General features: G+C 40.8%; 2 protein-coding genes across 2 annotated transcripts; one reads left to right on the top strand and one right to left on the bottom strand.

Annotated features, from left to right (window-relative positions):
* Positions 1-703: 703 nt before the first annotated feature.
* Positions 704-3,710, bottom strand: marcksb (myristoylated alanine-rich protein kinase C substrate b). The gene is made up of 2 exons (XM_085143508.1): positions 3,314-3,710; positions 704-2,285 (listed from the first exon to the last, which is right to left on the bottom strand). Exons 1-2 carry the CDS (start codon positions 3,407-3,409, stop codon positions 1,716-1,718), a joined length of 666 nt encoding a protein of 221 aa, XP_084999634.1. The 5' UTR covers positions 3,410-3,710; the 3' UTR covers positions 704-1,715.
* A 4,044-nt stretch (positions 3,711-7,754) lies between these two features.
* On the top strand, positions 7,755-26,634 carry fyna (FYN proto-oncogene, Src family tyrosine kinase a). The gene is made up of 12 exons (XM_085142288.1): positions 7,755-7,937; positions 16,052-16,308; positions 18,533-18,629; positions 20,240-20,338; positions 20,562-20,665; positions 20,858-21,007; positions 21,133-21,297; positions 21,874-22,053; positions 22,417-22,493; positions 22,876-23,029; positions 24,426-24,557; positions 25,072-26,634. The coding sequence occupies exons 2-12, from the start codon at positions 16,062-16,064 to the stop codon at positions 25,278-25,280; spliced, it is 1,614 nt and encodes a 537-aa protein (XP_084998414.1). The 5' UTR covers positions 7,755-7,937; positions 16,052-16,061; the 3' UTR covers positions 25,281-26,634.

The raw sequence follows: 26,634 nt of genomic DNA, 5'->3' as shown, positions 1-26,634 counted from the left end.
GGAACTAGCTTACAGTTTGGATTTAGCAGACAAATACTCCCTTTACTACTAAGGTTAGACTCAAAGCTTCCTTTTTGATGAAAACTTAAAGTTAAGGATGGATGAGGTGAACCTGCACCATCCCTTAGCAATGCTGCAGTAGGCTCAGGACTTTTGTGAGATACACAAAGCTCTGAGCACCATTTTCCACTTCCCATGTGTTTATACATTATTTCAATGTGTCATTACATTGTTGTCTTCACGCTTGCAGTCTGTGTTGTGTCCTGTCTCCCTATGTGCCCCCTTTTTCCCCTCAATCCCAACTGGTCACAGCAGATGGCTTCCACTCCCTGAGACTGTGCCAGAGGTCAAAATGGAGTTTTATATTCCCGCTGTCACAAAGTACTTCAGTTTTCTATTTGTGTATCATCTTATCGAGCCTTGAGGCAACACTTAGAATCCTAAACACAACTCGTTGCATTACCAAAAAAAAGAAAAAAAGAAAAAAAGGCTTCTGTATGTGTGAAATCTTTCAGTGCACCACACGATGGTGCTGTAAAACAAAGAATCTGTATATCTGTGGCTACAGCAGCCGACCTCAGCTCTGAATACCAGTCTAAACTCTCCCACTCCCTCTCCAGATTTATGATGGGTATTATAAAAGGGCAGCAGTGGTGTTTTTATGCTTTCTAAACATAAATAAAGGAGCTCAAGAGTGCCAATCCACATTTTGTTGCTTTATTCTTCAGCAGTACTCACATATAATAAACTGAACACCTTAATACCAGTTTGCAGATATTGTTACATTTCATGTTGAATAAGGTGAGTTTCATATACAAAACAAAAAGAGAAAAAAAACAAAAAAACAATGCTGTTTAAAGACAGTACCCCCAACCACGGATTTATGTGCTTTCTTGTGTAGATTTTTAGGTATTGTAGGCATTGTAGTCATCACAGCTTGATGCGAAACTTGCTTAAAACATCTCCCAATTTTATTCATTCTTACAAATGGTGAAAAAACAAGAAAACTTCATTTACAATGGGTAATCTGTTAAAAACTTCAGTCATTTAGGTACATCTCAGTCATAAAACCAGTAATATCAAAGTCTATACAACGTGCATTACTACAGAGTTTGGAAACAGTGGAATCTAATGGAAAGTGATGAGCACCTACTGTTTTAACAGTTGACTAAATCTAGTTCATTCAGGAATGGTTTGTGTTCACAGGAGCATTGAGCTTCAAGAGTTGTAAACAACTGTGCACTGCAATGACAACATTTAAGACTTGGACTTTCCCTTTAAATACCACAATGTGTCAGATCTTGCAGACACAGCTTTAGCTGCTACATCCAATTGCCCAGCACCAAACACTTTTGATTAAATATGTGTCAAATTCAGCAACGTGTTGACAGTCACGGTTTCATGTAGAAAAAGAAAAAAAAAAATAGGGGAAAAAAAAGTAAAAATTCCCACTCACATTTGCACTCTCACACTCACCCATATCACAAATGCAAGCACCAATAAGCAGTGAGGAAGCAGCACACTCTCCATTACACCTCCTGTCCATCACTGCCAGGGACATTGCAGTTATGGATGAGATGGTTGCAGAGTAGTAAACAAACACTAAAGCAAAAAAAAAATAAAAAAAAAAAAAATCCCTGGTTTTAGACAAAGTCCTCGCATTCCTTCAGATGGGCTACATTGTCTCCTTCATTCTGTTGTCTGGTTCAGCAGGATTACTCGGCGGCAGCAGCTGTGGCCTCTGGACTGGCTGCTGTTTCTGGCTCAGTAGGTGAAGCTTCAGCTGGCTTTTCCTCTCCTGCGGCTTCCTCTGCCTTCCCCTCCTCGGCCTTTGGCTCCTCAGCTGCAGCTTCCTTGGCTTCCTCGCCGGCCTCATCTGGCTTGGCCTCTTCAGTAGGTGCCTCAGATGTCGCCTTCTCCCCTTCGGCTGGTTCTGCTGCTGCTCCCGCCGCCGCACCGTCCTCTGTCGCCTCTTCGGACTCTTTCTTGGTCTTCTTGAAAGAGAAGCCACTGAGCTTGAAGGACGGTTTCTTGAAAGAGAAACGCTTTTTCTTCTGCTTGCCATCCTCGCTAGTAGACGGAGTGCCTTCCTCAGGTTTGGCAGACGCTTCTCCATTTGTGGCAGCAGGCTCCTTCTCTCCATTGGCTTCGGCACCCTCTACCTTTTCACCTTCTTCTTTTGGTGCCTCCTCAGTAGGAGTGCTTCCATTGGCCTGCACTTCGGCTTTGTTGACTTCCTCTGTAGCAGGAGAGGTATCCCCGTTGGTCTTGGCATGGCCATTTTCCTGGAAGAAAACAGAATAAAAATGAAATTACTGAACATACACTTATTTAAGTTCATTAGGTCAAACACACTCATAAGTGTGTGCAGGGCTATCCCCTGCAAAGCCTGGTGTCCTGTGATATTTAATACTCACAGACTAACCAATAAGAAAAAGCTCCTAAAACTGCAACAACATCTGTTACCAGGAGAGTGACGACAGATCTGTGGCTTACAGCAGTAGGCTAGTTGCTTAGACGGTAGTACAACCGGGATCCACGAGGTGGCGTTCAGATTGAAGCCAGTGGAAACAACATAGGAATTCGCCCCCCCCCCCCCCCCCCTCTCTCATCCCTTCCTTTAAATGCCCCGTGTAGTCCACCAATGTGCACCATTTTTAAATTTTCATGCACTTAGCTCATCCTACTCTTTTCTGCTTTTTATAGTTTGCGGATTCTGCGGCCCGTGTCTGCACAAAAAAAAAGAAAGAAAGCAAAAAAAAACCGTGGCTCATTTCGTCAATCTGGCAACAAAGGCGTGGTACCGTTTTTTAAAATGGCCATGCCACATTGAGAGCGGCCACAAACCCCTGCTGCACACATTTCAACCAAATGAATAAGCACAGGCGCAATGTTTAGACACAGGAGCCGCAGAACAGCTGCGATTATTTTACAAAAAACTTAAAAAGAAAACGATTTTTAAACAATTCTGTGATCATCACTCACTGGAATGGTTGTGCAGCAACATTCAGGCATTTTTTTGTAGGATGAATAAAAAAATACATTTGTGTATCAATTTAAATGATTTCACCTAAAAGTTTTAATATATAGTTTAAATGCGTTGGAGAAAATAACCTGAAACTGTGCATTTGCCGGTGAAAAACGTGCAGGCCTACATGTGGCCACTTTCCCTGAAAGCCGGTGAGCGTGGAGATGCGCTACAGGGAACATGGAGCACACCATTGACGCAACACATTGCTAAATTGAGGCAAAATTCCGCGTGCGCAATTAAGATCTGAATCATTATTTTCAAAAAACAAAAACACAAAACTACCTGTCCGTTCGTCTTTGCTGCAACGGCAGGACCTTCTGCTGGCTGTTCCACGGCGGCTTCCTCTTTTCCAGCGGTTTTGGAGATTTGTGCTCCCATGCTTTTGTTCCAACAAAGGGACCCAACCGATGAAATGAATGAACAAAGACCGCAAGCTTCCTCCCCAGAAAAATCAAGTCAAACGCCGACTCCCCCTTCTGCAAACGAAACCGAGGAATCAGCACGGAATCACGATGACCACAAAGGGACGTGCGAGCGCTTGCACAAGGAAAAAGTAGCGAAGGTGCGAAAGACGCGAATTCTTTCGATTTTTTTCCCCGAACGGAGTTCCTTAATGGAGAAATTGGCCCCGCCGCAAATGAGATGCGGAGTACAACGCCCAAGTCCGCTGATGAATGGGCAATGGGGCTATGACGACAAAGCCACCCCGTCTCCACCAATCAAAAGTCCGAAATCCCAAAGAGTGGGGAGGTCATGGAGTGGCTGAGAGGGGGGGACACGGACAATAGGAGAGACGCAACAACATGGCTTACAACTTGTTTTTTGTTTTGTTTTGTTTTCTTATCCCAGAAACTTGATGTTCCATGTTTTGGTTTATATTGAGCATAAGGTTTAGATTAGACATATCTGATTATTTTCCCCTGGAAAAGTGCAAAATATTTGCTTGCACATAAAGATGGCCACTGATTTGCACTGAAAAACGTCAGTTCTCTGTACCGGTAAATATTTTGTTTTGTCTAGTTTTTAAGTGCATGAAAACGGCGATTGTGTGCAACACAGCAATCATGTATATTTTTTACATATGTGTAATATTTTATAGAAAACACGGCTTACACTTTAACCTAATTTGGCTGCAACAAAGAGCCCTAAAAATGTTTATCACAGCTTGTAAATGAATGCAAACCCTCCAAACAATAGTATGTTCTGAAGGCTGGGTTGACTAAGCATCACTCAGCTGGTCTCACCTTATGTCATCATGGAACCCTACTGTCATACGCCCCACTCAGTAAACAGACATCCCCTGTTACTATAAGCCCATGTGCCCAAAACTTCTCTTATCCCTCTTCTTGCATAATAGTGTCTTGTCTGCTCCTTGCAGCGGGAGCATCCCAGTGACCCAGATATAATGAGAGTTTATGGCTCTCTGCTGCTGTCTGCTCCAGCAGCCTGCAGTGCTCTAACTCCACCAGCAGCCACAAGTCTCCTCTCTCTGCTAGAGCTGCATGACCCACATCTCCATGGTTACTGTTAGTCCAAAATGGCTGCAAGGAAGAGGCAGTGCATTTGCTGAATAGGGCTTTAGAGATGGTGACTCTGGGAGGTGGAGAAGCAGGGTGAGAGTGGAATGAAGACGGCCCGGCAAAGCACTCAGCAGTTTGTGGATTAGGGTGCCTTCTTTAACCCACCCTCAGCAGCCTAACTAGGCCACACTCATTGTTGTGATATTTTGATTAAATGCAAAGCTGTAGCATAATTATGATAAGCTGCCATAAATATGACAACATGGGGAGAAAGCATAATGATGTTTGTTTAACTTTCATTCTTTTTAACAGGCCACATTTTTAAGTCAGCATCTACATTTATCAATATCACAGTTTATTGTGATAATTTGTTTGCTTTTGTCAAATTCATAGAGTAGTTACATTATCCTAGTTAAATAAAAATAAATACAAAATGTAGAGTTTTAGTATAAAAGCACTTATTTCTTTTTATTGTTAATAGCCATGCTAAAACCCATGGGAGCACAGCTTACATACAGAACCATGAAGCATTTTAAGCTCATTTCCAGTAACAACTATTGCTAACCTGAGTTTTTTTTTAATGAATATTTCTGGTCAGACACATATAACCGACAAAATGTGAGTTTCTTCATATCCTATTAAAGCTGAAGAGCTGAACCAATTAGCCAGCTGCCACAAAATTTGTATGAAATTTGAAGTCTGCATAATTACGGCGAGCTGTTCTTTTGTTTCTTCTTTATTTTCTTAATTTTATTGTCTTTTATTTTTATTCATTTGGCAGTGGCAGGTTTGGTTTTTAGCTCCTGTCTTTATGTCAGAGTGTATATGAGCAAGTCATTATTTGTGACTACTGTGAATAAAAATGTTATCATTTTTATAGATAGCTGATAAATACTAACAGCTGAAAAACTGAATGAATGTTAAGTGAATGGAGGCCAGAGGCTTGCATTGCTATTTATTATGAAATTTATTTATGAAAATGTCCAAATCATTTGTCATTAGTAAGAGTGACATGAGGGTGCTTATACATTGCTTACCTGGGCAAACGATGGTAACAGGATGAGGAGAAGGCAAGCAAATAGAGGCAGTTTTGCGCTCCTGCCAATGTTGTACTGGGAAATCCTGCGATCTGACTTTCATGTGGACGTTGCTTTGACATGTACCGCCCACCTTCTCTTCACAGCAGCAGCATTTCTTGATAGCAGTGCACCCACACAGTGGTTTGAAGGCTATGGAAAAGAATTCAAGGTGTTGATCTGGCCTCCAAAATCCCCAGAAGTGCAGTCTGTAGTCAAGTTCACAGACCACAGGACAACTTCAGAGCTCCTATGGATTCTGTACCTCAGCGGGTCAGGGCTTGAAAGCACAAGGGGACTTACACAGATGATTGATCGATGCACACTGAAACACTCTTACTTTAGTGCAGTACGCACGGAAACAAAAGTACTGTAACTTTATTGGACTTCCCTTCAAGTGCAATATTCAGTGTAACATTGTCACTGTGATCATTTTAAAACCTTTTATAGAAGTCATGTGATTGATTTAGACTATAGATGTTAAACATAGGAACTGTTGGCCAGACCCGCCTTGGCAAAGGGCTGAACAGCACTTGTACTTAAAGAAAAGGGAGCATGGTGTATGTGTAGATAAAATTATTTAGGGGAATCGTTTTTCTGTTATCATCCACTTGGATTGTACAGATTGGATTGTATTTGGACAAGGAACTAAAAGGAATTTCACACATCTTGATTAGATTGCATATAAGGGTAAAACTTACGGCAGAGGTAGCCTGAAGATAGCCTGAAGTTTCACAACCCAGTGGATGAATGTCTGATGTCCCAAAAAGCTCATTCTGTTCATCTGGACATACAGTTGTTTGTATGTGTGTGTTTTGGATGAATAGGTGTTTTAATCTGTCTTTTGTATAGACCTAATTTTTAGGTAGCGTACAGAATGTTTTCTTTTTTCTCTTCTTTTTTTTCACAGTAACGAAAAAAGCACTCTTGAATCTTTAATTTTTATATTTGTATGCTTCACTAACCTTTTCTGTTCTGAAATGTTTGACGCAGCAAAGCATGTGACACTATACATTATCACTGTGTTTCTTCTGTCCTGTCTCTTCTTCTCAACCCCAATTGGTCGAGACAGACGGCTGCTCCTCCCTGACCCTGGTTCTGCTGGAGGTTTCTTTCTGTTAAAAGGGAGTTTTCCTTCCCACTCTCGCCAAGTGCTTGCTCATAGTGTTGGGACTGAATGGGTTAACAAGTCTGAAACTGAAGGAATGCAAAGTAAATGCTGACCTCTGTCAGCATTGGGATTCATTACTAAAGCATCAGTGGTCAATTCTGAATGACTACTGTCTTCATTGCATGTTTAATTTTCACAAAACATTCCCAATCAATGCTGAAATTTTGCTGGTGTGTCATTATCACAACAGAAGAAAAACACATTTTTATGTGTGTACTGTATGCTCTCTGTCTGATATTCATCAAAATAATTTTAAAAATATCAACACTATATTAACACTATACAAATATTTTTAAGTCTTTCAAACAAAAAACTCATGCAAACTATATATAATTGTATTTATATAATTTAATTGCACTGATCCCTTTAATTATTTCAATAAATAAAAACGCTACAGATGTGTTAAATTTCATTTTGCATCATATCTGTGCATCTGTGTCTTACTCGCTCTAAAAGGCGCAATAAGCCACTAAACAGAGCTCTACGTTACTTGAACAAAAACAGAGAATTTGCCAACCTTGCCCTGTTTTTCAGTCACACTCCAAAGAGGAGGAGGTGCCCGGCCACACATTGTAATCTCTCATTGGAGGAAAGCGGTGTCAGTCGAAGCTATAGTCGGTGTGGATCCGCATCAAGCGTACGCAATAACATCTGCGTCAAGACAACCAGAGACAGACCCAACAATAAAACACCATATGCTGTCCAAAATAAAACCACCCTAGCAGGTTACTTTTCTAAATAAGTATTTTAGTGGCTTATTATTGTTGAAAGCGATAAGAAGTAGTGGAACTACTAAATATTGAAATACCTTGAATTAACTTTGGTTCCACAAACATGCCTTTTAGCGTTGCTTTCGTGCAATATCGATTTTTACAAAAAGCTTTGCCAACCAGGAGATTTATTTTGATAGTACTTGGCGGAAGCTGCAGTTTTACTGTGGTGAACTTGACCCCCTGCGCCTTCGTCATCATCCGTACACACGGCGGCGACAGGAGCTCCTGTATCGGCAGGGACGGGTCTCCCACCGCTATTCTCTGTCTGTGCGGAGGAAAAACACTGACAGAGAAGAAAGACGACCGCGAATTTCCTCCACGAAGCTCCCTCTGGAAACTCCGATGGATTAATTTGATTTTTCTGCGGTGAGCACGCTTTTCTTTTTCTTCTGTTGAATTTCAATTGGTGCGCCAGCCTTGTCCCCTATTTTGCGCTGTGGAAAGCGAGTTGAATTTATCTCGAGAGGGAGAGAGGCAGAGGTAGCAGATGAGATAAATAACACATTTTGAGTGGCTGCAGTCACGCCAGTCTTTACTCCGAGTCTTCCTCGGAGGGCTGGCTTTGTGTGGTTTGCGTAAACATTGCCCTCGCTGAGGAAAAGACTGGGAGAGCGGTGATGGTGACTGTGGATGATGTTTTGCAGTGATTCTGGAGAGGGGGCTCTTGTGTTGCAGCAGGGATGGATGCGCTGCAGAACAGAGCTGACCACTAAGGCCACGCACACACACACACACCTAATAAACGCCAGGCTGGCCTTCGGACAGCCTCTTAATTGTTTACCTCCACAGGAATTATCATATGCTTTGAGTTAATTGCATTGCCACGCTGCTAAGCATCCAATTAAAGCTGTTCCAGTCGGGTTATCTCATGTGTCTGGAGGTGCAGCCATCCATCTTGTGAGGAAACACTGGGGATGATATGTGTGAGCTAACCCCACTGTTACCCGTGTGCAATAAGTTAGTCAGCAGTTATTGTTTTGGTTGGTAAATTGTTCAGTCAGCTCCCTGAAGGCCTGAGTTCAGCCTGCCTATGAATGAGTGCACAATTGGTGTGCATGGTATGTATTAAATTTGAATGAAAGGAGTTGGATGTTGTGCTTCACGGACCGTGCACTTTTCCCCCTTTAGGCTCTCTCTCTCCCTTATACAGTTCAACCTGCTGGCGCATAATCTGCCAAACCTGAAATAAGTTATAAAGAAATGCACATGCTTTTCAAAATAAGGTTCAGTTGATAACTTTAGTTTAAGACCATTTTGCTGGTTTTTAAGATTTTTGGAAGGTGTTGGTTTGTTTTGACATCTACTGTGATGATTATCATTGTAAAATTAATCTGCCAAGCAGCAGAAAATAAATTAGCACTTAACTGTAAAATCATCATTAAGCCACATCTGAGGATATTTTTTTAGTTTCTAAAATGTGACCATTTTCCATTATTCTAAATATTTAGGAAGACCTAGTTGTTTGGGGGTCTGAAAAAAATCAGGTTTCATAGATGGAAATTGCAGTGGGTATATTTTATTGTATTCTGATGTTTTGGACACTAAATTAATGAAAAGTGTAAAACAGCCACATATTTTTAGCATTTTTTATTAATAATATAAATAAATCAAACAAGTTGCAAGTTTTTTGTTTGTTTTTTTGGGGGTTTTTTTTTGTTTTGTTTTTTTTGCTTCTGCTAATTGGCTTATCGTTGTAGATCTGCGTCCAGCACTTGTGCGCTATGTGGCTCGTGCCAGTGTTTTACACTTTCCATCAACTCAAGTGCGATTTTTAGTTCTGCCAGAAACCTTCCATCCTCCGTTCCTGTAAACCCACCTCATCATGATTTCCACTGGATTCTTGCGTCGACCATTACCCTCCACTGGCACAAGATTTGGAAAGAATCATTTAAACCCTCAGTTCAGACTGTCAGGCAGAAGCAGCAAGAATCTGCTCTGGTATCTGGATAATACTTTTTTCCTGTTTGGAAAGTGTTCACCTAGTCTGCACTGGTCTCGCTGACTGAATAGACATACACAATGGGATCGGTGATTTAACAACATGACTCAAGAAGCTCAAGTATAGACGCTGTGACAGTAAAACACAGCTAGGCTTAAACCCACACGCACGTACTGTATGAATCTCAGCTGCGTGTTTTATAACTAGCTCTGTTCATTCAGCACACGAAGAATGCTTTGAAAGCTTTAACAGTGTTTCATTGTGCTCATAATCTTGTAGCAGAGTGAAAAGTGGCCATTGTCTCGTTGTTGATACACTGAATGAACTCGGTTGTCTGACACAAGCAAATGTTGTAACTATTCAGAGAATGGCAGCCATAAGGAGGAGATTGTCAGCGTTGTACCAAATCCAGCAAACATAACAGTGGGTTTCACGTGCATTCAAATGTCACACAGCTTTTTAAAAGATAAAAAAAAAGACCCTCTGTTGGTTCGTTGGTCTCGTCTTTGTTCTATGATCAGAACGTTGAATTATGGAGTTGAATAAGGTCACAGTGAGTGCGATGCCAGTGGGAGGCATGTGGGAAGTTTGACCTTGTTTTGTGCCTTGTCAGTGATCTGAGTGTAAAGGGACCCCCACACTTCAAATTAAACAGGATACCTTTTAAGAAGATGTGTTGAATTGCAAAATAGACTGAGGAAAGACTGTATTCTGGAGAGATTTGTAAGTTCGTAGAGGTTAAATTATCACAACATTGCTAGATGTAATGCTCAATTGACCATAATTTCCACAGTTTATTAGTCAAAGCCACGTTTCAATTTGTTTTTCTAAGCTGAAATAATATCTTGTAAACTTGTTACCATTAGGTTCACATGTAGCAATTACTCTGCAGACTTGTATGATTATTTTATATTGAAGCATTAAGACTTTATTGATCTCCAGAGAGAGAGAGAGATTAATAAGGTTAAAGCATTTTAAGAAAAATCTAAAAACATAAAAATTACTTAAAATGATGAAATGATTGAAGGAGTTGTTGGAGTCAGAGTCAGTTGCACATAATGTTACATACTTTCCCTGAGCTCAAAGTTATGCACAGATAGATACATATTTCATAATCTTGTAACACTTAGAAAATCGTCAGATGTTCCCTTTTTAGAAGCTGCAGATGTTACACTCATTCTTACGGAATTCTTAATGAAATAATTGTTGCTGTTTAGGGAATGTCAGTCTTTTTTTAGTCTTACACATCCAATTATCTTTTTTTTTCTTGCCGGTAACACAAATCAGACTGCAGATATATTTGTTTTTCAGGCCTGACTGAGTCTCTCCTGGTAAATCCATCAGTTAGACTGTGCGACCCTGACATGTCTGTTCTTTTAATATAGTATATTGATTGCAGCTTTACTCCAAATGACCCACTATCTCATTATGGCCTCCAGCGCTATGACTGTTGTTATGGATGATTAACACTCAAGCTTGTGCGGCATCAAAATAAAGGCTGTCATTTGGGTAAATTAATTTCCAGTTGAGCCGAGCGGTTGTGACAGATAAAGTAAAGCTGACCCCGTTGCTGTGCGTTCGGTACCCATTCAAAAAAAACAGCTTGTTCAGTGGTGCATTTGGCACAGTTTAGGTTTAGTAAGCAAAAACAGGTTGTGGATTTACCTGTGGTGGTAGGCATGATGGAAGTCACTGCAGAGGGTGTCCTGCAGCGATATTCACAGATATTCCTAAAATTCCTCACATTTTTAGATGTTTTAGTTTACATATGTTCCATGAACACCTCATTTATGGTCAGTTTCTTTTAAAAAAAAAAAAAAAAAAACTCAACATTTTAACACAGATTTTGTGAAAATTAAACCAAAAACACCAACAGCAGAAAACTGCAATTTATACATTGTCCACTTGAGGCTTGCTCTAAAAAGAGTTGGTTTCAGTCCAATTTACAGCTGATGGTAAATGGTATGTAGCAAATGAAACGCAGAGTTTTAACACATTTTTGGTGAAAAACTTGAGGCCTCTCACCTTTTCCTTCTCTTTAGCTTTTGAATTAACTCTTACAACACATTGCAATCTTGTCCCCGAAGGACCTTCCTGATCACGCCATTGTCACTCTCTCTACAGCGAGCTGCTCATTTGGGTCTGAAAATAGCGTGATGATTGCTATTGCAGAGGCTGAGGTGGTCATGCAATACCCAGGCTGTGCCGTGAAAGGGAACAAGCCCCGAGGCTTTGACGCCATCATCTGCTGGTTTGGTGTGGGGGGTTTGTGCTGCAGGTCAGGCATCAAGTAGACTTGCGTGTGTCTGTGTCCATCTCCACCATGATGAAATGCAGCGAGAGCACCAATCTAAAACTTATGTTGTGATCTCATACGTAGTGTTGACTCGTGTGTAACCGGAGAGCAGAAATGTATCTATGATGAACGCTCGTAAAACGTATTAAATTACCGTGTAAATGTGAAAAGCTGCTGATTCACCGACTCATCTAAAGGAATCTTTATCTTGTAAATATAAGATTATTAATTGGAATCGCAACACAGACATGATTTAATGTTTACAAATACACACTGTGCTATAAAAAGATCACACAGGGAACATGTATGAATATTCTATTGAGGCAAAATGTTATAGATTCTGTGCAGCTGAATGGTAAATGTATGCTAAAGCTACAGTAGTCCCTAGTCTTTTTAACTTGAAGAGCAAGATTTTCATAATCCCCACAGGCAGCACAACGACATGAGATTTCCCCTCATTTACTCTGATCCCTGCAGGAGTGGAGGCAGTGCTATTTCAATCACTTGAGTTGAAGAGAAAATCCACCAGAAATCAGACTTTACCTGCTCAGTTAATATATTCTGGTGCTATAGCAGTTCTCCGCCAATGATGTCAAACGTTAGTCTTATTAACCCCACGTTTAGAGGTTTTTGTATCGACGGGAAGGTGAGTAAAGAAATGCAGTAACTATGGGAAGTTCAGATTCGTGGCCTTGATATTGTTTTTCTCTCTGTTGTGTATTCATAAGAATTTATTTTTATTTTCAATGCCTGACTACCTCAGGTCACCTCTGTCATTCGAGGGCATTGCCAGCCCACAGCTGAGAACTCAATCCCAGTCCTTACACGCGTGGACTTCGGGCACGTTCTTGTTAAATATAGTAAGTTATAACTTGAAGCAGACATTTTCTGTATGACTCACTTTCTTACATCATTGTGGTGGAACTTTTGCTCAATTTTCTTTTCAAAGATGGTTCAGTTCATTGAGGTTTTTAGACATTTGTTTATGCTCAGCTGCCTCAAGGTCCCACCACGGCATTTCAGTCGGACTGAGGTCTGGACTTCGACTGGGCCATTACAACACTTTGACCCAAATGGCCAAGCTTTAGCTGTCAGACAGATGGCCTCACATTTAACTTTAGAATACTTTGATATGCAGAGAAGTTCATGGTCGAGTCAGTGACTGCAAGGTGCCCAGGTCCTCTGGCTGCAAAACAAGCCCAAATCATCCCCCCTCCCCCACCGTGCTTGACAGTTGGTGTTTGTGCTGGTACGCCTTGTATCTCCAAACATGGCTCTGTGTGTTATAGCCAAACATCTCTACTGTCCTTTAGACAGATGAGACCACTTCTGAGGCCACTTCTGTTCTAGACATTTTGTAGTTTGTTCAGATTCAACTTTGCAAACGTAAGCTGTGTTGTCATGTCCTTTTTAGAGAGAAGAGGCTTTTTCCTGGCAACCCTTCCAAACAAGCCATACTCATTCAGTCTTTTTCTAACTTTACAGTCATGAACTTTAATATTTAATAGCTAACTGAGGCCTGCAGAGTCTTTTGGGGTTTTTTTTGCAGTTTCTCCGACCATTGAAGAGTCTGACCTTGGGCTGAATTTACTGGACGTCCACTGTGGCATTGCATTACCCACACACCTGAATGCTTCAGTTATATGGACAAAAGGTTTTCACATAACTGTACATTCATAGCTTTCCTGGCCAAATAAATACTGTAATGTCCCAAGCCGAGTGACAGTACTGGATATGTGGTTTTCTTTATTTTCTTTATTTTTTTTTTTAATTGTTTTAATTGGACTAAAATCACGATATGTCCCAGTCCTCCTTTTTTCTTTCATACAATTTTGTGCCCTGATGAATTCACACTCATCACCACCCAGTGTTAACTTGGTTTGGAGGCCGTCTTTGGTTACTGTCAGCTGTCCCAATACTTATGAAATCACTGCAACATGTTGAAAAGACACGTTTTGAACTCAACTGTGGAAAATCAATTCATTCTGCTGTGTTTGTAGTACTGCAGCTTCTTCTCCTCAGTGAATTGTTAGAGCGGATCCCCTTTTTGTTTTATATCAGTTCTCAGATGTTGATTAAAAAGTCAGAAAATACCCATCACAACATCCTGAAGTCTTCATTTACTTGCTTTGTCCAGCAAAAAAAGATAAAACAAACAGCAAAACCAAGTGTGGAAGCACTGAAAGGTCCACATATTCGCTTTGAATATTGCTTTGATTTGTTCAGGGTTGGTTAAGTTCTCTTTTGACTAATCTTATGCATTTGCTTATTAGAAATAGCGAACCATTCATATAAAGGACTTTTACATTTAAATATATCAGCTGTACTTTAGAGCAACGTGCTGTAAATACCAGAAGATTGGAGATATAAATATAGATGTCAAAACAGATTATTTTATATCTGAAGGATTATTGGAGACGCAACAGCAGCCGTGCTTCTTGTATTTCTGTCTGCGGTCTCTGCTTCGGTCAGAGCTTATACTGTAATGCTGCTGCTGGGCTCGTTTCTTCTTCTGCGTATTTTATGGGGTTTTATTGGCAGTAATGAATCACAGTGATGTCGGTCTCTCTGCAGCAGTTACGTCCTTTTGTTTCTTATGCAAACTGGAGCGAAGCTGTATAGTGTGGCAATAATGAAATCCTGTACACAGAAGGAAAATTCAGTTTTTGGTGTCAGAGTCCCTCTTGGTACTTTTTCCATACAGGCAACACAGCAAGGATTTTTCTTGTCGAATGAATGAATGACTGAATACAATTTTATGCAGCAGAATTAGTTTTTCTAGCTGGTTAATCATCAGATGTAACGTGATCTTTCAGAGAAATCTGACCTCAGGCTTAGCTTCTTCTGGACCAAACTGCTCTCTCTGAAGTATAATAGATAAGCATTGATGGGTTTATAGCAGCTTTACAACAACTTACACTTGAAAACCACTTTTGGTGTTTTGCCATAATCTTTGCAACTTTGCAACAACAGTAATCATTTCAAGATTTTGACACTGCACCATCATGTGACCTCTTCTCAAAGAGGGCATTATTTCCCATTCATCTGATACGTTCATGCATTTTCTCCTCATCTACATATAGTGCTTGACTTGTTACATTCTGCAGCATTTCCTCCCACTGTGCAGCAAGTGACACATCTGTTTGCACTTTTTGCCTGTGCAGGCATTAAAGTTTCTTGCTAGTAAATGTAAAACAGGCCTGAAGGGCTTTGATCTTATACTGTGTAGCTTTGCTTGTAAGCATTAAGCACCAGTCCTTCAAAAACAACCCTGTGGTTCCTGCTTGTTTTCTGCTTGGAAAATAGTTTCCTTAGAAAGACGTGCTTATTTTCCAATATTAGCAGCATTACCTGGTGTATAAAGGCAGATTGTGCTTTTTGGGGGGTTATACAGCTGGGGTAAAGAGCACTGGGCACCTTGTCCTCGATCTGTTGCAGTGTTGACTTTTGTTCCGAACACCACCTCTCTCCATTCAGCGACACTGTAAACAAGTATGTTTCCAATTAGCTGCCTCTCAAGTCAGCTGCCTGCTTATGCCGTTGAAAGACAGCGGTGCTGCCGGGGCCCTCTTCTTAGACATGCTGAACCGGTTTCACAAGCTTCCAGGGCTTAAAGGGGGGGGGTTGGGGAGTGGGACACGGCGAGCTGCAATGTTCATTAACTTAACTGGGTCTGCAAAGACGGTAAGGCTCTTTTTAATTGACAAAGCAGAAAGCAGGCTGTCCCTCATTTCAAAAACTGGTTTATCTTTGCTTTAGTGAGGACAAATGTTCCATCAGCACGCGTGTGCGTGGCTCCTTGTAAAGCAAACAAAAATAAAGTATATGCTCACTTGTAAAGTCAGTGGCTCGGTGTAGACTCTTCTCCTCAGTGTGGTTATGCAATCAGATGGAAAAGTAAACTGTGATAAGTAGGGCCATTAAATTGTTTTATGGCCAGTTTAACTGGATATTCTCAGCATAAAGCATTAATGCGAGCGTACATATGCAGCGGTCATATTTACCGAGCACATACAGCTGTGGTGCATTGTGTTCCTCCATTTAATTAGTAATGCATCTTTTAAAGCGTCGTGTTTAATTTCAGCCTAATTGAAAGATTTTTCAGAAGACTCTGTGGAGCTCTCAAAGGAAGCTCTGAAATAATGGGAATATTGAATCATAATTTCCCCAGTGGAGACGGCTTTTGAGCTATTATTTTACCTAAGTGCTAATTCCATCTCGCTCTCTTTCTCTCTCCACCCACAGACAGTAGAGAATGGGCTGTGTCCAATGTAAGGATAAAGAAGCAGCAAAACTCACTGATGACCGGGAGACCAGCCTTTCGCACAACTCGGGCTACCGCTATGGGTCCGACCCCACTCCGCAGCACTACCCCAGCTTTGGGGTCACCACCATTCCCAACTACAACAACTTCCACAGCGCAGCCTCGCAGGGAGTCACTGTGTTCGGAGGAGTCCACACGTCCTCGCAGTCTGGGACCCTGCGGTCTCGGGGAGGCACAGGTAATATTAAACGGAGATTAGACTGCGAATGCATGTGAGCTACTTTACATGTCTTAAAGATATTTGTCACCTTTGAAAGGGCTAATGTGCATAAAAACTGCAAATAAACGGAAAATTTGTACAATTTGAAAATAATTTGAACCTGAAAAATACATGAATAGAAAATATCACATTTTAAAAATGATAGTTTAAAAAAATATTAATTTGAATTTGGTTGCCAGGAATAAATTCACTGAGTACCCTGTTGGAAGATAAACTTACATGCTGTTAAGTAACGGGTCAAATTACAAATAGAGTAATTAAAGGAGAAATAAAATGTCTAATTTAAACTGTCTAAAATCTCTTGAAGGCTGCTAGCTACCTGGTAGGATGGATCCATTCTTTCATGTTGTTGTGTGCTCACAGAGCCAGGTGGCTTTATGAGTTACTGCTGTTTTCTCGTCAGCTCAAAGCAGTCTGGCTGTTCTCCTCTGACCTCTGGCATCATCAAGACATTTTCACCCCGAGAACTGACACTCACTGTATATTTTCTCTTTTCCGGGCCATTCTCTGCAAACCCTAGAGATGGTTGTGTGGGGAAAATCCCATCAGGTCAGCTGTTTCTGAAACGCTGTGTCCAGCCCATCTGGCGCCAACCACCGTGTCGTATTCAAAGTCACTTAAAGTCAAAGTCACTTAAATGACCCTTCAGTTTGTACTTCAGCAGGTCATCTTGACCATGCGTACATGCCTAAATGCATAGTTACTGCCATGTGACTGGCTGATTAGAGATTTGCATTAACAAGTGTATGGCCTGTGAATATAGATGTTTAACAAAAAAAGCAGCTTATGTTGGCTTGTCAGCTTTCTGTTCTCAGAATTACAGGCTCAACTTAAATAACGGGTGAGGTTCGTGGCTTGTGTGGCGTTTACTAAATGAATAAGTGAGCCTTCTCTTGTGTGTAGTAGAGCCTCAAAATGAATAGAAATGCCCTAAATTATGACCAGTTCTCTGTGAAGAACAATGACAGAGAGCAGACTTTTTGCTGAATAGCGCTTCAAATGGGGAGAAATGAGCTTTACACTCTTTTGCTCAAAATTTGAAAGCTTCATATCATCCGATTTATAAATTTCCACCATCCTTGCTTTGATGTCTGTGACGTACTTTGAACCCTTTTTGTGGTTGAATAAAACCAACATCTTTGAAATTGCCGTCACCAGCTCGCATGAACAAGAAACTACTCTAAGAGGGGGAATGTGAAATAAAATGCATGTCTAATTTGTACAGTGAAGACTTGAGGGGCAAGAAACTGAAACTATAACAGATGTAGAGCAGAAACTTGATCTGATCTGCAATGACCTCAACATTTCGGACAGTGTGCAGATTTGGTCGACATTAGGATTGCAGCTTGGAGGATTTAGATCAAATCAGAAAATGAACACTTACAGTTTTAGGCTTATTAACAGATACTGGCAGATTTTTGATTGGCTTCCCTCATCTAGACCATGATAGCACCAAGGAGTTTCTATATTTGCTCGTTAGGTCTGCAGTTTTATGTTAAGTAGGTATCACAAGTCAGTTAATAACAAATGTTGTTTTTGTGAAATCTTTCTTACCCCACCAACTTTTTTTTATTATATTTTTTGCCTTTTTAGAGACTAAGTGCTCCTTTCTTGTTAAACTGAGATCATACAGCTGTCATTAAGGTATCAGGACATAAATCCAAATCAGTTAGTGGCAAAGAGTTTGCTTCTGTAAACTAAGCTTTGCGTCACACTTGTAGCAATTAGCTTTTTAATATGAATGTTTTACTTTATTTGAAAAAAATAAAAAGTCTCACACAAGTCCTTAAAAGTAAAACATCACCATAAATCACAAACTGCGCTGAAACATCTCAAGAGTCTCCAAATTGTTGCTTTTATTTAAAATTTCTATAAGCGAAAAACTCCCACAATTCTTTTTAAGTTAGCACTGCTAGTGAGATGTTTGGAAAGATAAAAGAGTAGATTGTGTGTATTTGGACATGAAATGATCTGGAATATATTTTTTTAATTTGTTTTGTTTCTAAGGTGAAAATAATGCAGCAGATGGGGTGTAAAGAATAAACAAAGAAGGCAGTAATATTTATTGCCGTTACATAAGCCCCATGTGTTAGACAGATGACCGAACCCTACAGTAAAAATGGAATGAAAAACCCACCACCATAATATTTCAGCCACATGCAACATTTTTGTTTTGCGGCAGGGGTGACTCTCTTTGTGGCCCTTTATGATTATGAAGCCAGGACCGAGGATGACCTCAGCTTCAGAAAAGGGGAGAGGTTCCAGATCCTCAACAGCACGTAAGTGTGAAAACATCTGCATGACAGCACCAAAAGGGTGGTGGTTGTGTTTTCCTTCTCTGGTCCGTCTGTAACAAATGTTACACCAGCACCAATCTGACAGACTCAACCGGGTCTGTGAGGTTCTTGAATTCTCCTCACTTTTTGTGTAACTACAGTGATTTTTGTTGCTTTATCACATCTTTATAGGAGAATTAAGCAGTCAGACATATTTGCGGGCTGTGAGTGGGCGTTTCCCATGGTAAATGCTGACTGACATATGAGAGCCTCTGTTCTGTCTCCCTGTCATTTTGTGTTTTCTCTTTCGCTGAATCCAAACCAAGCATTTCCCCTAAATCCAACCAGTTATCTCAGCTACTCATGACAGTCAAACTTCAGTCCCTAACTCCAAACAGAATGGGAGGTCCTGCTGGAAACATACACTCACCAGCCACTTCATTAGGTACACCTTCAGAACTGCTTTAGTTCACTGTGACATAGATTCATCAAAGTGAGACTTTGGTCCATATTGACATGACAGCATGACACAGTTCTTGCAGATTTGTTGGCTGCACATCCATGATGTGAATTTCCCATTATACCACATCCCAAAGGTGCTATATTGGACTGAGATGTGGTGACCGTGGAGGCTATTTGAGAACAGTGAACTCGTGTTCGAGAGCCAGTTTGAGGTGATATGAGCTTTGTGACACCAGACATTATCCTGCTAAAAGCAGCATGTCAAATATGGCGCTTAAACAATGCGCATTTAGTGTTTAGGAGCCTAAACACTAGCCCACCACTAACCTAAAGTAGATCCGCGTTGTTTACACCAGATGTCTGTCCCTTCTCTTCTGACCTCTGGCATCAACAAGGCATTTTCCCATTCAAACCATTCTCTGTAAATCCTGGTTGTGCGGGAAACTGACACCAGCAACCATGCCTCGTTCAGCGTCACTTAAATCCCCTTTCCTCCCCGTTCTGATGCTCAGTTTGAGCTTCAGCAAGTCGTCTTGACCACGTCTACATGCCTAAATGCACTGAGTTGCTGCAATGTGATTCACTGATTAAATATGTGTGATAGAAAGCAGTTGAAAGGTGTATCTAATAAAGTTCCAATGAGTGTAATTCTTTTTTTCTTCTTTTTTTAAACCAGGAAATGGTCTATAACAAAGGGGAACCAACAAGCTATTGCTAGAACATTTACATATTTATATATAAATAATATATATTTGCACAAGGTTGGAGGTGATTCCCACTGGATATTATTTGGGATATAAGAAGCGCATTTGTGGCGACAAATGAACAGACTGTCCGAACGTTGTCCTGAAAACTATAAAGCACTCAAATCATAGTTGCGAATGAAGCGCTTCAGCTGTAGTCAAATTTATGAATTCAAAAATTGAGTTTATAATTTTAATTTCAGAATGGTTGAATCACATAAGGGTGGTCATACACGGGGGTCTCTACATTACAACTGCTTTGTCTTAGATTTGCACTAAAACAACAGCATTCAGAGTATTAAGAACAGTGCGTTTATTTCCTTAAATGTAGTGCATCCACTCTGTTTGTTTACACGATGAGTAAATGGTGATCTAGCTCTCTGTTAAACCCACCCTCTCATTTTTCAGCGAGGGAGACTGGTGGGAGGCTCGTTCTCTCACTACAGGTGGAACTGGATACATTCCCAGCAATTACGTAGCTCCCGTGGACTCCATCCAAGCCGAGGAGTGAGTGAAACTTTTTCATTTGAGCACACGCTCTCACACACAGCCTCCACGGGTCTCCAAGGCACGGCAGCTTCATCACCAGAGACCATAAATATTTCAGAAGTCAGCTCATTGCCTTTGTTAGATGTGACATGGTTGCATGCACAGTACAAATAGAATATTTAGGAAAGCACTGAAAACAAATTTCCCACTTCTTTTTTTCCATTTCTCCTCCTTCCTTCAGCTGGTATTTTGGTAAATTGGGTCGAAAGGACGCAGAGAGGCAACTACTCTCCAACAGCAACGCCAGAGGCACTTTCCTGATCCGTGAGAGCGAAACAACTAAAGGTACTCAAAACAAGATGGTGACTGTTTGAATGCTTTTAAACTTTAGGAAAGCTGACAGGTGTTTGTACATAAGTAAAGGAGCACATTAAAGTGAAAGTAAGTAGAAGCAAATTATTTATGGATAAACCTAGAATAAGTCGTCAGACTAAAGATTGAATAACTTAAAATAACATCACAACCAATCTGTTCTAGGAGCCTACTCTCTCTCCATCCAGGACTGGGATGACGTGAAGGGAGATCACGTTAAACACTATAAAATCCGCAAACTGGATAATGGAGGATACTACATCACCACCAGAGCCCAGTTTGAGACACTCCAGCAGCTAGTGCAGCACTACTCGGGTGAGACTCTGCTGCTCAGTGTGTACAAAAACATCTTAATGGTATATTGTGTGTGGGATTTTTTTTTCTTCTTCTTTTACACTTCCACATTTCTCATGTGACCCCAAATTGCACGGTTATTTCAGCCAGGGCTGCAGGCCTGTGCTGCAGACTGATCGTGCCGTGCCACAAAGGCATGCCTCGTCTGACCGACCTGTCTGTCAAAACCAAAGACGTGTGGGAGATCCCGCGGGAGTCGCTGCAGCTTATTAAACGCCTCGGCAATGGCCAGTTTGGAGAAGTCTGGATGGGTGTGTATCTTATTCCTCAAATTCCAAAAATTCCATTTTGACTAGAACGCCATTTTTGAACTTGTTGTGATTTCTGAGTGGATTTAAGATTTTGGGGAGGGCTTGGGTTGTTAAACCCTGGGAACCCTGGGAAAAACAAAAGCAAGTCATTCGATTATTTCTAGCTTTATCTAATTCATCAGCATTAAAATAACATTTTGATTCATTTCTCCCATTTAAAAAAAATGTATCCATGTGTGCACGCTCTTAACCGCTTAACCAACTCAGGTTAACGAGGAAGCTTGGAGTCTGTCCCAGCTGTGACTGGGTGATAGGCGGTGTGCACTCTTTGTACAGAGAGAGACAGCCAGTGCATGTATTTGGACTGTTGGAGCGCCTGAAGCAAACCCAGAAAATACATGCAAACCTCAGTTTTAATTACAATCTGTTATGTCATACTCTGATACACTTAATGCAACTTTCAGGGAGTATTTGTTTCTAGTTATGTGTTCTACAGATTAAGTTAAAAGAAGCATGGCCTGTTCATTTTTTCTTTTAATTAGACTGAATGTCACATTTTGGGGTCTTTCTTCTCAGGTACGTGGAATGGCACCACCAAGGTGGCAGTGAAGACTCTTAAGCCCGGCACGATGTCACCTGAGTCCTTCCTGGAGGAAGCTCAGATAATGAAGAAGCTCCGACACGATAAGCTGGTGCAGCTCTATGCTGTGGTGTCCGAGGAACCCATCTATATAGTCACAGAGTATATGAGCAAAGGTAGAGGCTGCTTTAACAGTGTCATCATTGCATACATGCATTCATGCATGCACCTAAATAAGGTTGCATAATATATATATATATATATTTGCATAGGATGTAGAGTATGTCTCCCAGTTTGCTGTATAGCAATTGAAGTTTATTTCACATTGTGACTGTTGGGCAGGATGCATTTGCGATGGAAAAACAGATTTTCAGTTACCACAGCAATACCTAACAAACATCTCACTAAGATGTAACATTCTAGGCAGAAATCCCAGAACTGATGCAACATTAGCACAATGTGATGCTTGTAATGATGTGGCAGCCCAAGAAAACAAAAGCCTGATATCCTGACTGTATTTTTTTTTCTTATCTTTTCAGGGAGTTTGCTTGATTTCCTGAAGGATGGCGAAGGTCGAGGCCTCAAACTGCCAAATCTAGTGGACATGGCGGCTCAGGTGTGAAAATCTTGATGCTCAGAAAACATGTTCCCAGGGAAAGATGTTTCCTTTAAGAGCTTAACTGACTTTAATCATCTCCAACTGTTCCCAGTTTAGTCATTTAATCTCAGCACTGCTCATTTAAAGTCTTTTGTTTTGGTGATTTCCCAATTTTTCACACACTTTGCACAAATTCCACGTGATTCATGTTGTTTACTGAGAAAGTAAATGTATATAAAGCAGATCTGTGGGTTTTCAGTTTAGAGAGATGCTTCACTTTTGCTGTCCCACTTTTTAGGGTGATAACATTTGTGTAAATCTTGCTTAGCACAGACTTAATGACCTTGAAGCTATACATTGAGATGATGTTCAGTAGGAGAAAAAACCCTCAATTTCCCAGGTGGCGGCGGGCATGGCTTATATCGAGAGGATGAACTACATCCACAGAGACCTAAGATCTGCCAACATCCTAGTCGGAGACAGCCTGGTGTGCAAGATTGCTGACTTTGGTCTGGCTAGACTCATTGAGGACAACGAATACACAGCAAGACAAGGTAGGCTTCACTCCAACACATTTTCATGAATCCATCGCTAATGCCTTCCTGCTTGTTTAAACCACAAGTGAATTAAAATGACTTTGCAACAACACACAGTACAGAAACTGCAACATAGGTTACAAACTTCACAACTGAAAAAACTTGTAAATGTAGACTTAATTGTATTTGTGTGTACTTTCAAAGATGAGCAGCAAATTTTGTGTCAGAATTGAGTAATAATTCAGTCATGTTTGAAAATGCTGACATAACACACACACCTGTGATCTATGTGCTGATGAACTAAGATAAGATCTATGGATCACCTGGTGTGAGTACACGCTTAACCTTTCTTTGTGTTTATGTTGCTTAGACATTGTAATAAAGACAATATATGACTACAGACCGTGCTTGAGAAATGTCTGTTCAGTAGCAAAGTTATCCAGTGGTGGTTTTCTACTATATTTCTTATGTTTCAGTGAGTCGGGTCAATTATTGACTACTACTGGGAAAAAGATTAGAAGCTTGCACATGTTTTGTCTAACTCTGTTTCTGTAGGATTCATTAAGTTCCCTGTAAACTGCCATCAGAGGAAAAATGTTGGTGGCTTGGCAAAAGGGCTTATTCCATCCAGTTTCACATACGAACGCACACACATTTGTGTTTCTGTAACTTCAGAGGACATTGCTTTAACCAAAATAAATTTCATGGATACAAAACTTAAACTTTCCTGATGTTGACCCCTGACCTCTTCACCTTAAAATGTTGTTACTGACAGACTCATGTCACAACATGAGCAGCACTTGGAGCATGCTGCTTTTCTTTTTGACCAAGAATTTGTCTTGATGGAACCACTTGAAAGCGGATGCACGTGTGGTTAGTGCAGAGACAACCAAAGATGTGTTTATACAGGGGTACGGTGCCGGACTTGAAACCTCCTAAAAGGGCACCTGTTTTACACGAAAATATGCCGCTGCGATTATTGTTTGAGGGATGACAAGGAAGCAGCCAAAACCTGATTCACTCCAGTGTTGTTTCCCCCCTGAGTCAGATGTGAACCACACCAGGAGGACTTCAAGCTCTGTTAGTCACTCTGTCAACATGTTCAGTCACTCATTTGGTAGAAATGAAATGTTTACTTGCTCGACTCGGGCCAAGTGCAAACTGACACGGAGATGGATAATGGAATGGTTCCGTTATTTCCCTGGTGGGATGTAATGATGTCCTTATGTGCCTGCACTAATCAAATCAGTGAAGGGAAAAAAAATCAGTACAGTGAAGACTGACCTACTTTAGTCTTTAGGTTTTGGTGGAAGCTGCTGCTGTGTATCTTTGTGTATATCTGGAGGGATGCAGAACCAAAATAATAAAAGTTTGAGAATGCTTGTGAAATTAATATCACCTGAATTTATTTTAGGTGCGAAGTTTCCCATAAAGTGGACCGCTCCTGAGGCTGCCCTCTACGGGAAATTCACCATCAAGTCAGACGTGTGGTCATTTGGTATCCTGCTGACAGAGCTGGTGACCAAGGGCAGAGTGCCCTATCCAGGTGAGAGTGCTGAGCTTTGTGGGTTATGTAATCACCTCTCAAAACCAATCAAATGGCTGCATTCAGTTAATGCAGGCTGTGACACGAGACTTTGCATGATTTAAAAGGGAAAAAAAAGCAGTAGTTAGTTGCATAATGCACACTGCATTTTGCATTATACATAGAAATGTTCCAAGCTAATGAATGTGAATTGTTCCAGTTTCACTGACATTATAATTCCATTTTAACCTTAATAAGCACTATTTCTTCAGTTCAGATCAAAATGGAAGGCTCTTTCCCGCCTTGACTGTTCACATTTTTATGCTAATCGACTATTACCCCCATCTTAATGTCACATTGCAACCAATAGTAGGTGCAGGAAGTCATCTACTAATCTGTTCCACGATACTGAAACTCAAAAGCAAAGTCTAGAGTAATGCAATTTATGGAAACGGCACAGAAAGATTGCTTACAAACTTGGTGATTTGATGGCAGCACAGCCCTAAAGTCTCACTCTCTGTGCTCCTTTGTTCAGGCATGAACAACCGTGAGGTGCTGGAGCAAGTGGAGCGAGGCTACCGGATGCCGTGCCCCCAGGACTGCCCCTCGTCCCTGCATGAGCTAATGCTACAGTGCTGGAAGAAAGACCCAGAGGAGAGGCCCACCTTTGAGTACTTGCAAGCCTTTTTGGAGGACTACTTCACTGCCACTGAGCCTCAGTATCAGCCAGGGGATAACCTCTGAGCACCGCGGCCCTCGTCTCGTTTCACCAAAATTCCACCAGAGGGAGCCAGACACCACGCGTTCTTTCTCATTCTGCGGCTCTAATGGTTTTAAAAGCTGGCAGACTCGCTTTCCAACCTTCAGACGTCATACAAACAGGACAGAGGGGTGCAAACACAGCAACGTGACTATCAGAATTAGAAGTGACTGTCATGGATGAACGACATGAGTTCTGTTGCGTAACGTGTATGTAATGTAAATACAAATTGCTTGTTTACTTATTATCTTTTTTCTGTTTTGTATTCCTTTTGATAATTTGGAAATGTGTGATTTTTTTTTTTTCTGATTTTTTTTTCCATTTTTAAATGCAAGGTTACATTTGTTATGGCTCGTAGAGAAGTGTGTGAGGCTCACAAGCTGGTTACAGATGTAGGATTAATAATTGTTCGGAATAGTTAGACACTGTGGACCAAAGTGTATCTGAAAATTAGTTTTTTCCTTTTTCTGGGAGTCCACTGACTTTTTTCTTTTTCTGTTTTCTTTTTTTTATAAGGTTAATGTAACAATACTTTTCTCCTCTTCTCAAGGACTTTAGATGTACTATAACACCTGTTCTTGCCTTTTCTTGTTTAGTAATATTCTTCATAATGTAAGGGAATGCCTTCATGCTTTACACACACTAACTCAGTGCATCATGGACTCTTCCTCCCAAAACTGTATGCCATCTGCACTAATATTGTGCATTCATTGCATTCCAGCTTCTGCCAGTGATCTTTTTTTAGGACTGGCTTAAAGTGACTTTTAAGTTGAGCTTTACGTAGTTCAAATGAGGACTGAACTCCTCTCTAACTGCAATCTTCGTTCAGCTGACTGCTTAGTATACTGACAGTATTTTTAAATGTATGTTGCAGATGGCAGCAGGCTGTGTAAGACTTCCACACTGTCTTTATGCTTCAACAGCCAAACAAACTGCCACTTACATGATATGAATGAAGGATGTGTACCTGTATTTGTCCCTCCATAATGTGTATTTGAATATAACAGTTTGTGAGACCAAATACCTTTTAATTTCATTTTAAGAACATTTCAGCCAGTTAAGAGAAGCGAATAATTGATTATTTCCAATGGATAGCATTTCATCTTCCTTTACTATCAATCTCCTCTCACTCTTAGTGTGTAATCACATGACAATGTGCCATTTATGTGTATTTATGTTGCTCTCCACGGGTGTAAAAGTCAGCAGAAACTTTTGTATCACTCCGTTTGCCCTGAGTTTAGTAGGTATTCAAAACTTTTGGTCTCTATTTATTGTCTCTGTCTGTTCTGCGTGCACAGCTGTTTTTGAAATAAAGAATCCTGCCATTACGACGCACTA

Source organism: Neolamprologus multifasciatus, chromosome 19, assembly GCF_963576455.1.
Source record: "Neolamprologus multifasciatus chromosome 19, fNeoMul1.2, whole genome shotgun sequence".
NCBI classification, from domain to species: domain Eukaryota; kingdom Metazoa; phylum Chordata; class Actinopteri; order Cichliformes; family Cichlidae; genus Neolamprologus; species Neolamprologus multifasciatus.
This window is presented reverse-complemented; position numbering and strand designations above follow the sequence as displayed.

Excerpts from the sequence above, each read along its gene's own strand:
- marcksb (XM_085143508.1), bottom strand. The coding sequence starts at position 3,409 with ATGGGAGCACAAATCTCCAAAACCGCTGGAAAAGAGGAAGCCGCCGTG. Across the intron at positions 2,286-3,313 it reads CAGCAAAGACGAACGGACAG|GAAAATGGCCATGCCAAGAC; the intron begins GTAGTTTTGTGT and ends GTTTTCTTCCAG.
- fyna (XM_085142288.1), top strand. The coding sequence starts at position 16,062 with ATGGGCTGTGTCCAATGTAAGGATAAAGAAGCAGCAAAACTCACTGAT. Across the intron at positions 23,030-24,425 it reads CGAATACACAGCAAGACAAG|GTGCGAAGTTTCCCATAAAG; the intron begins GTAGGCTTCACT and ends AATTTATTTTAG. Across the intron at positions 24,558-25,071 it reads GGGCAGAGTGCCCTATCCAG|GCATGAACAACCGTGAGGTG; the intron begins GTGAGAGTGCTG and ends TCCTTTGTTCAG.